General features: G+C 39.5%; 1 protein-coding gene across 3 annotated transcripts in view; it reads left to right on the top strand.

Moving 5' to 3' along the window:
• rptor (regulatory associated protein of MTOR, complex 1) overlaps window positions 1-16803 on the top strand; it is a 146960-nt gene that overhangs the window by 31452 nt on the left and 98705 nt on the right. For all 3 annotated transcript variants that reach the window (XM_054604164.1, XM_054604163.1, XM_054604161.1), the window contains exon 5: window positions 16525-16683. In XM_054604164.1, coding sequence (XP_054460139.1) covers window positions 16525-16683 — 159 coding nt within the window. The remainder of the gene's footprint in view (window positions 1-16524; window positions 16684-16803) is intronic.

Raw genomic sequence — 16803 nt, 5'->3', positions numbered from 1 at the left:
GTTCCCTTCTAACTCGGAACCACATGCCAAGTTATATATAATCTCTCCCAAATACAGTAGGAGAAAGTTTCATTGTGAAAAGGCTTACATCTTTTCATTCTGATGCAGTTATTAATTATTTATACTGATGTTTTAATGCCCATCTGAGCTGTGGGAGAACTCCAACTCTGAACCACATAACTTTGCCTTTGGATAAAATCAACCGGACCTAAAAACTTTCTACCACTACATGGCCTGCAATCGGACAAGACGACCTCTTATTTATCACTATTCATAAAGTCTTCATTGATTGCTTGAGTCGTTACCAAGGAGTACAGAAAATTGGAACAGAACAAATTACTAAACATTATACAATTGATTGATCTTATTATCGAGGACATCTCATTGAGAAAGCATGACCACCTCTATAAATCATAAAAGACAACTCTTCCAGACAACATGAGATCAAGTGGGCCAGTTATTTCTGCTCATCCCATCCAACTGTAGAAGTTGTCCTAAATTGAATTGCTTGCACATCTTTCTTTCTTATCTCCCGCCTTATTCCTCTTCTCCTTCCCTTCACCTCAGTGGGATCTTTGACCCAAGCGTTCTGCCTATGAAGCAGCTAGTTGATGCTGCAGAGACCTTCCATTGTGACCTGACATACGTGGGCAATCTGAACCCTAAACTGGCATCACATCAAAGAGGCCCGGTGAAGCTTCCCTTACCTCTTACCTCATCTTTATATGAACAAAAAGAAATCTCTCACACAATGGCCAAAATAGATGCACTTCATGCCCTTGGTTTCAGTTTGGGGGACCAGATATGGATTTGTTAGGAAGTGTTACAAGGGGAGATATGAGTCATCTGACCAGGTTACTAGCACACAAGTGTGGTGACGGGATTGTTTGTGTTTGTAATTCACTTCCGATACCTCATGTTGTCTCAGGGCTGTGACGGAACCAAGGCACAGCTGGTCAGTGGCAGCTTCACTGAACGGAGGCACAAAGGGATGAGGTGACACACTGCCAAACAAGGCAATTTGACCAACTGTTTCACTACCAAATTATTTATAGAGAATACTCATTTATTATTTTAGAAGGGTTTGAGAAGAGGTTTTTAAGTAAAATTAGTAATATCCGAAAACATTTTTGTCAACCAGGGTTCAATTAGTAATTGAAAACTTAATAAGTGTTTGTAAATGTAAAAACGCAAAAACTTGTTCCAGTAAAGACAAGACAAATTAGTTGGCTCTGTTCGTGCATAAAAGAGATACTTATTAAGTATTTATTGTCTGAACTATAGTAGACCCTCGTTAACCAACTGTTAGTCGTTAACAGACGAGATTAAAATGTACTATTCAGAATGGACAAATACCAAATTGTTTAAAGTTATATTGAGTGATTTACAAGTAACTAGCGGCTTCCAGAGATCATAACTGATTCATGCAACACTAGTGGTCTTAGTTGTCTGAGCTGAGCAACCGACCATCGTTCCCCTGCTTTATGAACAGATATCCATTTACAAACTGCACTAGTTCTTGTAGGATTTGAGATGGGCTCAAGTCAAACTGTCAGAATTCTTAATTGGCAGTGTCATTTTGCTTTGCCTCTGTAAGAAGTTCAGCTTAAGCTCTTCCCAAGCTGTGCAACCGTGACTTGAGAGAGTCTCATTTGTCAAACATGCTTGTCTTCGGCAAAATGCCTCATCGACCGTCACACCCTGGCCAGTGAAAGTTTGCAGTGTCTTGTCAGCAGTGTGTGCGTGCGTGAGAGTGCTTGTGTGTGTGTGTGCCCTAAATAAAAACCCAAAGAAGAACCAGATAGATATAGTTTCAATCTCTTATCCCACAAGAGATCATACCTGAATCAAAAGATGCATGACCTTTGAGGTGTAACCCATAACAAACTACATTTAATGTGTGCTACCCCTGCATGTGTCTTAACTGCTCTTCCAATGTAACTTGTGTATAAAAACCTTATAGTGGCAGTTTGTCCTTATGTATAAATGGTTCTTGGCCAACATAATAAGCTGATTTCATCCGTCAGCAAGGTGATCAAAAGGCCCGTGGTAATAGTCTCAGAGTTGTCAAAACGTATGCATATAGGCTCCTTGGTTTGATGTTCATAGAAGCAGTGGGATTGTGTTCACAAAAATGAAAGAACAGAAAAAAGGAGGGGGTACGCACAGGAAAATGGAGAGTACAGAGGAAGCCATTTATCACAGCCAATCCAAGAGCGCAGCCGGCATAATGAAGACAGATAGAGGCTCTAGCCGTCAACACGAGCAGCTTATCTCTTTATTAGGCAGTCCCACCATTAGGAGCACACTGGGCACATGCTAGGAGATTGATCTGGACCATTTAGCGACTAGGTGAACACCATAAATAGGCTGAGGTGTGACACCAGGTTTAGTTCTTCCCTCCCTGTGGTGCAAACCTTGTCGCTTCAGTCAAGGGAGGAGAAATAGACCTTTAGCAAAAAAACTCAGCTTTCGAGACAAACTTCTCATCGACTCCTCTCTCAGCTGCTGAAACAGCTTTATTAATAATTCCTTCTACATCTCTCCGTATAGCATTGTTGAGAACTGCTCGTTGACGCCAGGGAAGTGAGGAAGAGTTTGCAGCAAAAGTGAACTGTAGTCAACGAGCAACAGCCTGTAAAGGCCAGCTGCTGACGACAAGCTCTTCTCAGTCTGCAGAGCCCTGAAGCCCTGCTGCTGCAGAGAGCACTGTTGACTTGTTTAATCAAAGTTAATTACTATTGAATGTGTCCAACATCAACACTGCATATCCTTGGGTCTCCTGCAATACACCTGCCAACTGTGAAGTAGATCAGATGAACAATTCTCTGGAGGTCAAATGATCACTGTCGGAGCACTACAGCCGTCACAGTCCTTACCGCTGATTAGCTTATTCGCTCAAAGTATACACTGTAAATAAAAAGCAGCAGCGGTATATCTAAATCATTTAAGAACCAGCGCTGATGCTTTTCCTCAGATTTGCACAAAACAAAAGCCGGCAGCCTCGTCTCGATGGAGAGATGTTAGAAGGGTCAAAGAGCATGGCTTACAGGACGATCTTTCTAATTTCCTGTCCTTGGTGTCATGTGATACTGCATTGATAGACATGGGGCTATTTTGGCGTGCCACAGAGAGGTCAGAGGTCAGGGTCAAGTACGCAATTGTTTCCTCTCTACTGGCAGGAATCCATCGTCTCACAGCGGATAATGGAACTCTGCGAGACGCTTAATTTCCCATTGGCTAAAGGAGATTCATGCGGTGACCTTTTTCTCAGACCTTTCTACAGCGGGGAAGTATGGAAAAGAACAGCTGGGTAAAGAGAATGATAAAACAAATAATCATGGTCATTTTCTGTAGATTATTTGCTAGTTAGTGAGTATGTCCACATGGGCAGCAGGGCAATTTCAGAACAAAATCGGCTCATTTCAGTGGACCCTCCAAATTCAATGGATCCACTTTTGGGTTGAGTTCAACTTTTGGTGAACTTTGACATGCAAATTAGCCCCTTTGTCCTTTAGCAAACTGTCTTGACCGGTATCTATCGTAGCTTGTAACTGGCAGTGTCTGACACAGCGCTCGATTTTTTTGGTAGATTGTGGAAAGAAGCTGTTTGCTGTTGAATTGTTCACTATGTTAAGGCAACTTTCAGGGTCTGCTCTGCGCTGGAGATTTATGCTTTTCACAGAGATTGACTTCAAATTTGTCACATACCAAATCTAAATCACCTAGGTTACGTTTGACTGATTTTAGCGGGATGCACACACATCTCCCCCTTCAGTGGATGAAATTAAAAAAAACCCACCTCTCTAGTGACAAACGTTGCACAGATACAAATCAGTATAGTCAAGGTGAGACATTTTAGAGGGAATCAACATAACAAAAACACATGTTTGAGTAAAGAGAAGCATTTAAAAGGTTTAATACTTAGTTTTGTTTTCCAAGATCATTCTGGAGCTGTTACATCACCATGCACAATTTAATAGAATTTTTATGAGCTGTAAGCAGCCAGAAAACAGTATTCATCGACGCCACACTCCGATTGCAGCTGTATTTTCTATGCATACCGTCTGCTTTGAGAATATTTTTCCAGTGTGAACACACTATATGCCAAGAATCAGTAGATATTGATCTTTAGCATTAGCATGTTCAGACTTTTGTTTTGTTCAGCCTGTTATTCATTCCCTTGAATACATGATTTGAACATAATTAAGGTTTCAGTCTGTGTCCTTGACCCCACCACATCCAGCCAAATCCTATTTGTAGCTTTATTTCAAAATCCCTCACATCCATTGTAATTCCCTTTGTGTTAATATAGCTCAGTATTTAGCTGTCTTTAAAATGTGTTTGACTTACTTTGAGAGTAGATACACAATAACTGGACAGTGCTGTCTAATGAGTTTTTTGTTATCTAATATGGTTCTGACTCCTCTCCATCCTCCTCCTACTCTCCTCTACAACCGGTTAAATGCATCATCCAATCTTTGCAGACTATCAGCTTTCTCCTTCAGGATGTTGGAAGCAGAGGACGATGATTACTCTCCTCCGGTCCCTCCCTTCACCCCTCCTTTTTCCTCCTCACCTTGTAGTTTACTCATATCGCTCTCAACTTTCTCCTTCTTACTTTTCACCCATTTTAGTTAGTCAAAACATTTCCCTCTGTCCGCTTTGTGCTGTGTGACTAGAATCACACACACACACACACACACACACACACACACACACACACACACACACACACACACACACACACACACACACACACACACACACACACACACACATCCCTTTCATCATCAGCCCTTGACCAGCGGCTTCAAAATGCAAAGTAAAAGGGTTAACATTTTGGTTGACTTGTGCTTCCTTCTCATCTAATCTCATTTTGATACGTCAGTTATGTGATGGTAAACAATTAAGAAAACTGAAGCAATATTTGAGGTGAAACTGAAATTCATGGGCAACATTAGAGATTCATCCGACCCAACATAAACTCAGAAGTCTGCTGTTGCTCAATAATTATGGGCACTACATAAAAACTTAAGGAGATTTAAAGAAGTGTCGACCCGACATATTAAAGAGGTAGAGTTTTTCACAAATTAAGTTTTGAGGGGGAAAATCCCCTAATTTGCATATTTATTTATTTTGGACCAAACTTATCTTGTTCGCTATCTGTTGATCAGAGAACCATAATGTTATGATTATTTTTAGAGGAGATATCTGTGTCTTAAGTGGGTTTTTTTGTCCATTATAGGTCAACATTTAGGTCCTCTTTCTCCTGAATGGTTGGTAATTCTGGTTTTATAAACCATGTTCTTATGCTTGTCATTTTTGAGTCATTTTTGAGTCATAATTAATACTTTCCTATTGTTATATCCCTGGGAGATTGCATGCACTTGCCATGTGTAGGAGTTTAGTTCCATGATGTTTATTTGTAAGCAGATGATGGGACATTCCCTGTATTTAGATGGAAGCGTGAGCAACCATTGTTTTAACAAAGTCTACAATGAAGTGTTTAAAAACGTGTCATAATACGAAAGGTTAGTGGAAAACCCCTGGGCCACCTAAACAACCAATCTTGTAAAGAGTGGTCACGCTTCCTCAGTAATTGCTTAGTAATCTGCAATTCACACAGAACTTGGTGGCTATTTTAAAAAAAGAATGACACCAACATTTTTATAATATAATATAAAATTGCCAAACAAGTTGTCCTGGGGTCTGTGAGAAATTTCCCCGTGAATTCTTTAATGCCACCTTGTATTTTCCTGACATAACACAGTGCCAATCAAATAAAGTCATCTTGAGCCTTTTGCTCTATGCCATTGCACTTAATGCAATATGAATGGAGCCTCCTGTGCAACCATTACTCCTTTTTGAATGGAGAGAAATGCTCTCGCGCTCATTGCCATAACAATAGCTACATCTAAAAAGGCTATTAGATTTGATGATGTGGGAGCTATTTTTAGTGATAGATTCCTCCTTCAGCTTTCCTGGAATAAGGCAGGAAGGTAGGAAATACCCTTTAATGTCCATTTCCCAGTGTGGTAGACCACAACGCAGGAGTGGTTGGAAGTAGGGGGGTTAAGTCCAGAGCACACACACACACACACACACACACACACACACACACACACACACACACACACACACACACACACACACACACACACACACACACACACACTTTTAATGTTAAGTGAGGAATTTGTTCAATGTTTTAACTCTGGCTTTTCTTTAATAGTCTAAAGAAACGAAACAGGGCATTGGTTGATATGCTGTTTGTCTGGATATGAGCTGAGTTTAAAAAAGTTATTTATCATATTTTCTCTGTAGTTATACATATGATTTTTTTATTTTACTTCAGAGTGTCACATTTTTGATTTAATGTAGTAATGCACAGATACCAGATATCGGCCCGATATGACTGAAATTGCTGGATCACCTAAAATACTGGTGTTGGTAAATTCTGCCGAACTGAATTGGCATGCAGACTGTTTCTGTCGGTAGACAACACATTTAACTGCCTTAATAGCTTACTGCATCATGGTCCTTTACATCGGGTCATGATACATGCTGAGCCATTGACACTGTGAGTGGGAGGTAATGAGGACACTGTGGTGACACTGTGGTAACACACACGCAAGCACATGCAGGCACAGATTACAAGTGCACTTACATAGTGAAGAAAGTTGTGTTGTAGCTGGATTCATTCTGCAGTTATGTGTGTGTACCTATACATGAATGAGTGTATCGGTCGGTGTGTGTCAGTCACAGAAATCCTACCCCACTCCACAAGACCCCTGGGATTGAGAAAATGCATCCTTTTACTGGAGCAATGACCTGACAGACATCCTTTGTGTGCCTCAAATAACATGAGTGTGTTTGTTTGTGTAATATCCTTGCATCCCTGGTGATGTCTACAGCGTTACCAGCTATTTCTGAACTGAAGTGGATTGATTACGTCCTACCGGGGGCTCTGCCTGTGTGTCACTCCTATTATAGTCCTACTGCTCAATATTTTAAAATTAACTTAGAAAACCCTCACCTCATATATATAGATATAGATAGATATGATATAGATATATAGATATTTAGATATTTATATATATATAGATGTAGATAGATGGATATATATATATATATATATATATATATATATATATATATATATATATATGCTATATATGGATATATAGATATATAGATATAGATATCCAGATGGATAGATAGATGGATAGATAGAGCGTCACAGGACAATGATTTTCTGAGCCATAAAAACTTGTGACTAACTGTTTTTGAACTGCATTTTGCATTATGTCATTTGTCCTATTCACTAGATAGTTGTATAAATGAATCACTACTCTAACGCCTTAGCTTATTCATTCTTTCAAAAGGTGACTTTATTATTCATATCAGGTACAGGCTGCTGTAGGATGAGCCCTTTTGAAATCAGGACTGATGAGGCTGATAATGAAAAGATTTTAATAGAACTTAAATTTGACTCAGTAGATACCCTGACTAGAAGTAGATTGACACACTGTCACGGCATCACAGTCTGAGACGGCAGCGGTCCCTAAGCGCTGTCTCCAGGCTAATGGTTTGTGGCACTCTTGCTCGCTCACATCCTTCCTCAATCACGAACTAGTGTTACTCTCCCTGCAGGTGGCTGGAAATGAGGGCAGCAGAGAGAGCGCTGTAATAGGCAGCCGGCTGCTCGGGATAAGAATAGCTGCTTCAGGGCACCTATTGGACCACAGGTTACTGTGACTTACTGACGCCTTCAGTATCTCCACCAACACTTAAAGAAAAGTTAAACAGCTGATGTTTGGCCTTCTTTTTACTGCTTTGCGAGTAGGATAATATTGGGGGAATTCAAAAATCTATTCCAGGTGTGTATATTTAGGATATTAATGTGAACTGTATGACCTCGTCTGACCCACAAATCTGTGACAGAAAACCACGGATGAAAACCATGGATGCCCCCTGAAACGGTTACTGTCTCTAAATGAGTTAAACCCAGAGTATTGTTAAGGTTCAGAGTTAACTATTCTGCTAGTGGTACTTTTGGTACGCAGTGAGATCTCCGTGGAAAAAAAAAAGCAGCGTTGCAAACCTCCTCTCTCTGCCTCTGTGCCTGTGTTTGCATGAGGGGCGGAGTCATGATTTACTGTGACACACTCTGGCTCAGTACAATGTGAGACACACACCATGCTAGAGCTGATACAAAGATCCTAACTGTGGCTACATTATACTCCAGTAGATGCTGATAACTGTTGTTGTCTCAAATGCATTAAAATCCTTACAAGTAAGATAAGTAATACCAGCAATTTATCCAAACATTAAGCAAACAAGCAGAACATAAGTGTGCAGAAATGCAGTTTTTTACTATTTGTCAAGCAGCCGTTCATCCTTGTCCACTGCAGTTATTGTAGTGATGCCATACGTTGTTTCCTGACAAGAATAGGCTAATAAATGAAAGCTAATCCCTTAGCTAATTGTTTAGCTGCAAATGTATTTAAAGATTTTGGAACTTCTTGTATTGCTGATTATGAAAACCTAGTAGTAAACATACAAGAATAACAAAGCAAAATTTGATACCCATTCCTACAGAAAGCATAGTATTTGTATGTAGGATTTTTTTTGATAAAAGCTAAATGCTTCACAGTATAATGAAAATAGACTTAATGAATAAATCATGATGTACATGAAGCATTTGAGTTAAACGACCACTCCAGCTTCCTTCCAACCAAGGTAAAGTACACACACACACACACACACACACACACACACACACACACACACACACACACACACACACACACACACACACACACACACACACACACACACACACACACACACACACACACACACACACACCTTGGAGAGCTGCCGGGAACTCAGCTTTTAATTGGACTGGTGCTTTAGAGGTCTCTCTGCCCCTTCTCTATCACACACATGAACACAACATGCACAAAAACAAGCACACATGTTCACAGAGCTTAGAATCTAATGCAGCCTATTAAAGCTTCCATGTTTTAGCCGCATTTGATTTGTGCTTTTCATTATTTTTAGTGTCTGTAAGACTGTGAAATATGAGCTGAATGTGTTTTTCTGAATGCACATTTACCTTAGCTTTTGATTCATAGCATTTAAATTGACATATGCACTGAAATTAGGGCCAACCTTCAATCAGAAATCAAAATTTGACAAAGGTCACTGACCTGACTTGAACATAGGAGTTAAGGGTATTAAATGTAACATTTTCCCATCAAAATGTCTAAAAACAACTAGACCTATGTTGTATATTTTGTGAAGTTGTGTACTCAACTGCCAATGGCGCCATGACCATTTTAGCCCTAACTTAACTCTAACTTCTTGGGAAACACCAGATCAGATGTCAGTTAAATAGCTACACCCTCCCTAAGGTAGATGTTTTCTGCAACACTCATTAATTGCATAGCATTTTGCAGCACAGTAATCCAGCACAGACTTAATTTATTGACATATAAGTTTAGTGGCATATGGGTATGATTGGATGTGTAAAGGAAATTTCAGTTGAGGAAGGGAAGGTAGTTTAAAAGCATGCAATGTCAGTTTTAAGGAAGTGAAGTTCATCATACAAACAACGGAATGAACAGTGAGTTTCAAAAGTTTTCAAAAAGTTATATGAAACGGTTAGTTCACTCGTGTTTAAAGCAATTATCTCCTCCTGTTTAACGTACAGTACACAAGCACTTAGTGTATTTGGACCTTCTGCCAGTTACATAACCCATGTCACTTAGTCAGCTGTGGCAGCAGTGTTCTGACTCCTGCTGCTCGCTTCCAGCATCAGACTTGTGCTAAACACAAGAACAGATGAAGAAAAAAATGTCATCGTGAGTGTCTCTGTACCATTACATATCTGACATTTGGAACACGTAATGCCTAAAGTATCAGGAGGTCAATTTGTTCACTTCTTGACAACATACTTTAACTTATTCAAGTGTCTCTGTGGGGTTTTTGACTGCAACTTCTCAGAAGTACAAGCATTCGTACCTCTGAAGCCACAGTTTTGGGACTGATAAATGGCTGAATGTGTAACATAGTCTTGACAGGAGGTGCGTGCTGGCAGAAGAAAGGAGAAGTGTCATCGCTCCCTCTGCTCCATCCGACCTGCTGTGAACTGACTCAGCCGGACACACTGGTCCCAGCTGTAACTGGGGAAATGACTACCACCACACAGGCCTGCTGTCTATCAGACTGGCTGTACTTTATCAGCTAAATTTGAATTGGTATACTTTATTAATCCCTATGGAGAAGCTGTCTTTTTTGCTTGCCTCCTTTCCAGATCAGATTGCTTTGCTGACTGCCGATCAGCATTGTTGGATTCTGTAAGGTTTCATTTCATACCTTGCTATCATAAATCACCAACCTTTGGGGTATTGGAGTAACTGACCGTCAATCCGGGCTTCCTCCCACTCCTAAAGCCAGCCGAACCACATCATCCACAGAAAACAGAGATGTAACACAATCTGTGACGAGGCACAACACTTACTGAGCATGAACTTGAGTCCTCATTGACTTTCAGTATTGCCTTTAATTGCTTCATACAACCAGTGATATTAAAGGGATAAGTACCACGGCATAGAAAAATATCTGTCAGTTGACTCATTTCTTACATATCACAGTTTATACTCTCATATTCCCCAACCATGTTGGCCAGAATTTGGACAGCCCGTCTGATCCATAGCATGATCAAATATAGGAGTTTATTCAGGCAATTTTGACACATAAAACCCCATTTCATCCTGATGATCAAATTCAATTTCTGGGACTGCTTAAACAAGGGCAGCAAGATTGACTCTGGCCTGTTTTTGTGTGATCAGAAAATAACACTTTACGAACCACAGAATTAAGCGACATTGATATATTGCATCACACTTATATGAAAACTGAACAAATGTATCCCATTTGTCTTCTTATCATAGCAACCATTTCCCTTACCGTGTTGCAGAACAGGATGTATTTTCTCCTTCGCTCTGTTTGTAAGACGTCCATTGTTATTTATGGCAAATGAGTCAAGTCCAGTCAGAGACATTTCTGACTGAGCTCCTCATGACCACCTCAGAAGATCAATACATCCCTCAAACGCAGTAAAGCTAAGTATGATTTACTGTCAGCTACCAGAATAAACCTATTATAGCTTAAATTTCCCCCCTTTGGGTAAAGGTAGTGCTAATGGAGGATCCGTGACTGAAACAGTCCGTTGATTGAGTTGCCTGTAAGTCACATAGACGTATTGATGGAGCTTACTGAAACAATATAGAGAAGAGTCACTAATCTGTCGGACTACAAAAATACATCATAAAGCAGCGCTCAAGTGTCTGAGTTTATTGAGTGCTGGTATTTTGCACAACCGGAACCAGTTTTTTAACGGAACTAACTATGAGAACCATATTTTTTCCACAATAAATGAGTGCTTACCTTTGGTACTGGAAAATTCTGTGTAATGATAAATAATTACCCATGACTGGATGGGTATGTTTGGGAATCTAGATTCGATTCTTGGGGTCACTGTGATTCTGAACCAACTCTAAATCGGAAGGGGGCGCTATTTTCAGGCCCTCACACGGCTGAAACACTTCGTCTCTTGGTGATGGTCTACACAGTATTGATACTTCACCTTTTGTCTTGCAAAAATAATTATCCAAAATGTGGCCAAATGTGCCTTTTTTGAAGATGGACTAAAAATCGATTTTGGCCTTTGTGAATTGATTAACAAGTATATAGATCTGCTTAAAAATATCAGGTAAAGACATACATGACCAAATCTGGTAAAAGCGGCAAGAAGACACAATGCTTTAAAACACTTTATTGTGACTTCCTTCTCTTCCTTATGTTATTTCCCTCCATATCTTCATTTCACTCTCTGTTCCTTTGGTGTACCTCACATCTAAACAAGCCACATATTACAGGTTGATTGGTGAATGAGAGGCCAGAGGTTGACTTTACTCATTTCCTCTCTTCGACAACAAGTGGCCGATGCTGTCATCCAAGTAAACATGTCCTTTGAGTTTTTGTTTTTTTAACCTTCAACTTAAAAAGATGGCCTGCATTCCATTCAACTAAATTCCTTATTAAATTTCTCACTTCAAAGTTACTAAAACATTCAAGTTTACAAGGTTAGTTATTGTCATTGTACAACAAGGTTGTGCAATGAAATGCAGATTTTAGTTCCATTTTGCAACATGAGAAAAACTCAATTTCACTTGAACTCTCTCTGATTACTTCTTTTCCCCGAGTTACGGCAGAACTCATCTCAGATCTACTCAGCGGCGGAATTTTATTTTATTATCTTTTTTGGGCTCTTCGCAGGCGCCTCTTGTCACCAATATCACTGATGCTCGTTATATGGGTACTAATGATGTCCTGGGCGTTTTTTTTCCCTCCTGTCCTGGTCCGTGCACATCCCATGCCAGTTTGTTAATGTTTCCAGACAGAAAACGTTACAAACTGTCATTTATTTCACGCTCATAAATGTTGATACATAATGTTGATGAACAGATTTTGTAGTTCAGAGACAACATTCAGAGTATTAGTTTTCCATGGAAGTCTCTAAATGACTAAGAGAGATTGAATGTCTTTCCACAGGTTGGTTTTACCTTTAAGAAATAAGTGCTCTGTCACGATGGTAACTTTAAATGTTGCTGAACTTTCTAACTTGCCTATTGATTCTAGTTGTTTGCTGTCACCGCAGACATTGCCTTTTTTGTTGTCTAAAATGTAGCCTGATGTGTGTGACAGCCAGAGAGGCTCCAACTGCACCTTACAACTTAACAGTCTGTATTTTAATTGCATTCTGAATGCTTAGGGTACTTTGAAAAGGTCGCCTGTTCTCAAGATGTGACATGATGATAAATGGCGACGGAGCGAGCACAGAACACACCTTTTAAAAAGAGTTTGTTTCCTGTGGCCTTGATGGATATAATGGAGGTGTTTTTATAGAGGTAGTGTGAGGTAAAAGAAGCGACAGGCAGACAGCTACAGTTTGTGTCAACATCTTGAGGGAGGTTGTCCCCACAGGAGGCTGCAGCTCCCCCCTCAGGTTAAGGCGGTTAATGTTAGGAGATGAGTCGAGTAACACACACACACACACACACACACACACACACACACACACACACACACACACACACACACACACACACACACACACACACACACACACACACACACACACACACACACACACACACACACACACACACACACATACATGCACACACACTCAAGCCTCCTTCTCACAGAATACTGTGAGTTTTATATTAAAATGGATTCTCCTAAGTTTCTTCTTCATACATATGAATTTGTCTTTATCTCTGTATGCCACTTGATAAATATGCCTGACTGTCATGAATGTAAATGAAAAGCTTTGCCAAAGCACTTTAATACAATTGGGATTCGTCTGAACTAACTACTACAAGCAGGTAGTGTAAACACTTGTCACCACCTGCCTTTTCCCCTCTGCCTTTTCCTCTCTCTCTTTCTCTCTCTCCTCTCATTTAATTTGGCACTCTCCTTCAAAAATGATACCTTTCCACCACCGACCCCCCCTCTCCAATACGAGCTCTGATTTCAAACGTTTCACCTCCATCACTACAGGTCCCTCAGTAACACCATTATGCCAGTCAGATACCACCTGATATCTTCGGAATGAGTGCTGCGTCTCTTGGACTTCTATCTGATTATGCTCAAATTGAATCAGCCTGTCAGCTCTGCTATCACACTGCAACTCAAACTATCCTGCGGATACGAGAAGCTGAAGTGTTGCATCTTTGATCATGGTCTGTTCAGTTTGGCCTCTGTAGGATGTGTGATGTGAAGAACAATAAGCAAGTGATCATTTCATTCCACGGATCAAGAATACAAATCACGTCTAATAATTAGCATTATTTAAATAATGATCACACAGCTGTAGCATTTAAACACCAGGATCATACATAACTGTATAGCTTAAAAAGTCATAAATACTGCCTTGATGGTTAAAAATCTGTTGTTCAATGAATTCTATGCATAGGACGCAAGGAAGGCTGACTCTTAAAGGCAGGTTTGTTCTTGGTATAAATGGTTTACTGTAAATTCTCAGATATAAGCCAGTATTTAAATTCTCAAATAATGTCAAACTACAGACCATCTTTTGATTGGATCACACAGGGCAGACACGCCAAATCGCACGGTTGTGACACTAACATGAAATCTGCCCGCAGAAATATAAACACCTGGCAAAGTATTCAAAATCCTTTCTGAGGTTGTTCGCGCTTTTGGAAATCAGTGAAAAATGTATATTGTATTGAATTCATCAAGGAAATGTTGAGGGAATATTTTGACTTAGTATGATTTATTGTACTAAAAAAAAAGACCTGTCTCCTATGTGAACCTTAAAAAAAAAAGCAATTTAACTGCATTGGAGATAAAAGTGCACATTCATTGTTGTTTTTAATTTCAGTTTTTTAAGCTTTTGTGTTTATTACTACTATAACAATTTTGATTTTAATGGGTAAAACCATTTTCTCAAAACTGTCGAGATTCAAGGCTGTTTCTTTGTCTCGTTAGTTTTTGTCCGTTTGAGAAGTTTAAAGTTTTGCAAGTTGAGGTGAAAATATGGCTTCTCCCGTGATTCAAAGCCATTTGTTAGGAGGCAGGCTGTTTAGTAAAAGGCATGCTAGTTATGTAACAGAAGGGCCATGGTGAGTGTGATAATGATTCAGACTGGACTAACCGGGTGCTTTTCTGTTGCATAACTAGTTGACACCTCTATGTTCCTTACACACACACACACACACACACACACACACACACACACACACACACACACACACACACACACACACACACACACACACACACACACACACACACACACACACACACACACACACACACACACACACACACTGCAGCACCTTAAACTCTGCGTTCGTTTATGTAGAATATATGTTTCAAATCTGCACTCACCTGATTTGTAAAACAGAATTATACAAGAGGTTTGCACTTCTGGTACTATATTTTGTATCCTTCATACTATCAACAGCTTGTTTAAAGTTCACACTCTGAAGTGTAAAAGCGTCCCTGTTTACCCACAAATTACACACCTTTTATTACATTGAATTTCTTCAAATAAAGACTAACTATCCTACAAAAGCGTTCAGCATGTAGTTTGACGTCTGGAGTTTTTCAGCGGCTTTTAAAAGGTTTGACATCTTGAAAAGCACGTCTTTGTTTCAGTCAACATAATATTGGATCATTGCAAACAAAATGTCTATCAGCTCTGCCAGCTCCTTTTAGTCACCTCATAAATGAGTCAGATCCTTATTTTTGGGCTGCTCCAAAATAATGCACCAAACATCCAGGAAACAAACAGCTTAAAAAAACAAAACAATTAAGTTGATTGGTGAAATATTTAGAGACATGGCCTTTTTAGTAACTGTATTGTAAATCATTTAGGATTTCACAGTGGTACAAAGTGATGAACACAGATTGGTGGCAAATTTATGAAAAAAACCCCAACCTAAATTATTTTAAAAAGGTATTGTGGCCAACAATTTAAGCTATAATTGGTGATGTTTCCTGTCATTTAGTCTCTAACTGTTCAGGAGGGATCAACAATATTCTTCCTAATAATTTCCTTCATTTGTTTTATGATAGTGGTGGATAGAGCTTTCCAAACATTGATTTATTTAATATATATATATATATATATATTCTTTTTTTTTTTTTTTTTTAAAATTTTATTTCTTTTTTTTTTTTAGACATGGTACCAAATTGGGAAAAGAGAGTTGTGGAATTTCACTGTTATTGGTATCAATTACCAAATTTCTGGTATCATGACATCCCTTATAGTAGAAAATTCCCAAATACGCATTACAGCATGGTTGTAGTTGAAACTGTGGAGTTTTTGCAAGAGGACATTTGTTCATGTTTTGTGTCATTGTCTGTTTTGCAGTTTAAAATTCCAGTGCAGTGCTGCTGAATGAATCTTTTCAGTTTTGCACAGGGTTGCTCTCCTTTATTGTTTGGTTGTTTTCTTGAATTTTCGGATGTCTGATCAAGAAAAATCTCATTACCTCATAGTTGCATGCAGGTCAGCTTGTCATGTCAAGCTGTTGACCTTTCTCAGATGCACATCTCTTTGTACTCTTCCAAGTATTTTTCTTTCCCAATGGCATTATTTGCTATATGTTACATTAATTTCAAGGCCACCAACACCAGCACGTATTGCGTCATTCACACATGATGAATATAGATGATTAGCAGGCCGATGTGTAAATGCGCTTTATTTGTTTTTATTAAACCCTATCTGCAATACATATTCTCAAGTCGCCTTTTAGTATTTGAGCAGAATGACCAAATGTTAATATGGAATGGAAAACATTATGCCACATAAAGTCAAGCTTGTTAGATAGAACAAAGTTCCTACTTCTGTATGTGTCAGTTTTAGATATAAAACAATCTTGCTGACGCCTTCCTCTCTTCCTCCCTGTTTTCCAGGCGCGTTACAAACAGAGTCTGGACCCGACGGTGGACGAGGTGAAGAAGCTGTGCACGTCGCTGAGACGCAACGCCAAAGAGGAGCGAGTCCTCTTCCACTACAACGGCCACGGGGTGCCACGGCCCACGGTCAACGGAGAGATCTGGGTTTTTAATAAGGTACCACACACACTCAGTTTTAATTTAAACACAAAAACAGCATCCCCAAGTCATTTTCTTTCTTGTGTGATACTATTGTGTGACTCCAATAATTGAAGTGATGGTCGTAAAGGGATGTGC

This window comes from Anoplopoma fimbria, chromosome 9 (assembly GCF_027596085.1).
Source record: "Anoplopoma fimbria isolate UVic2021 breed Golden Eagle Sablefish chromosome 9, Afim_UVic_2022, whole genome shotgun sequence".
Lineage (NCBI taxonomy): Eukaryota > Metazoa > Chordata > Actinopteri > Perciformes > Anoplopomatidae > Anoplopoma > Anoplopoma fimbria.
This window is presented reverse-complemented; position numbering and strand designations above follow the sequence as displayed.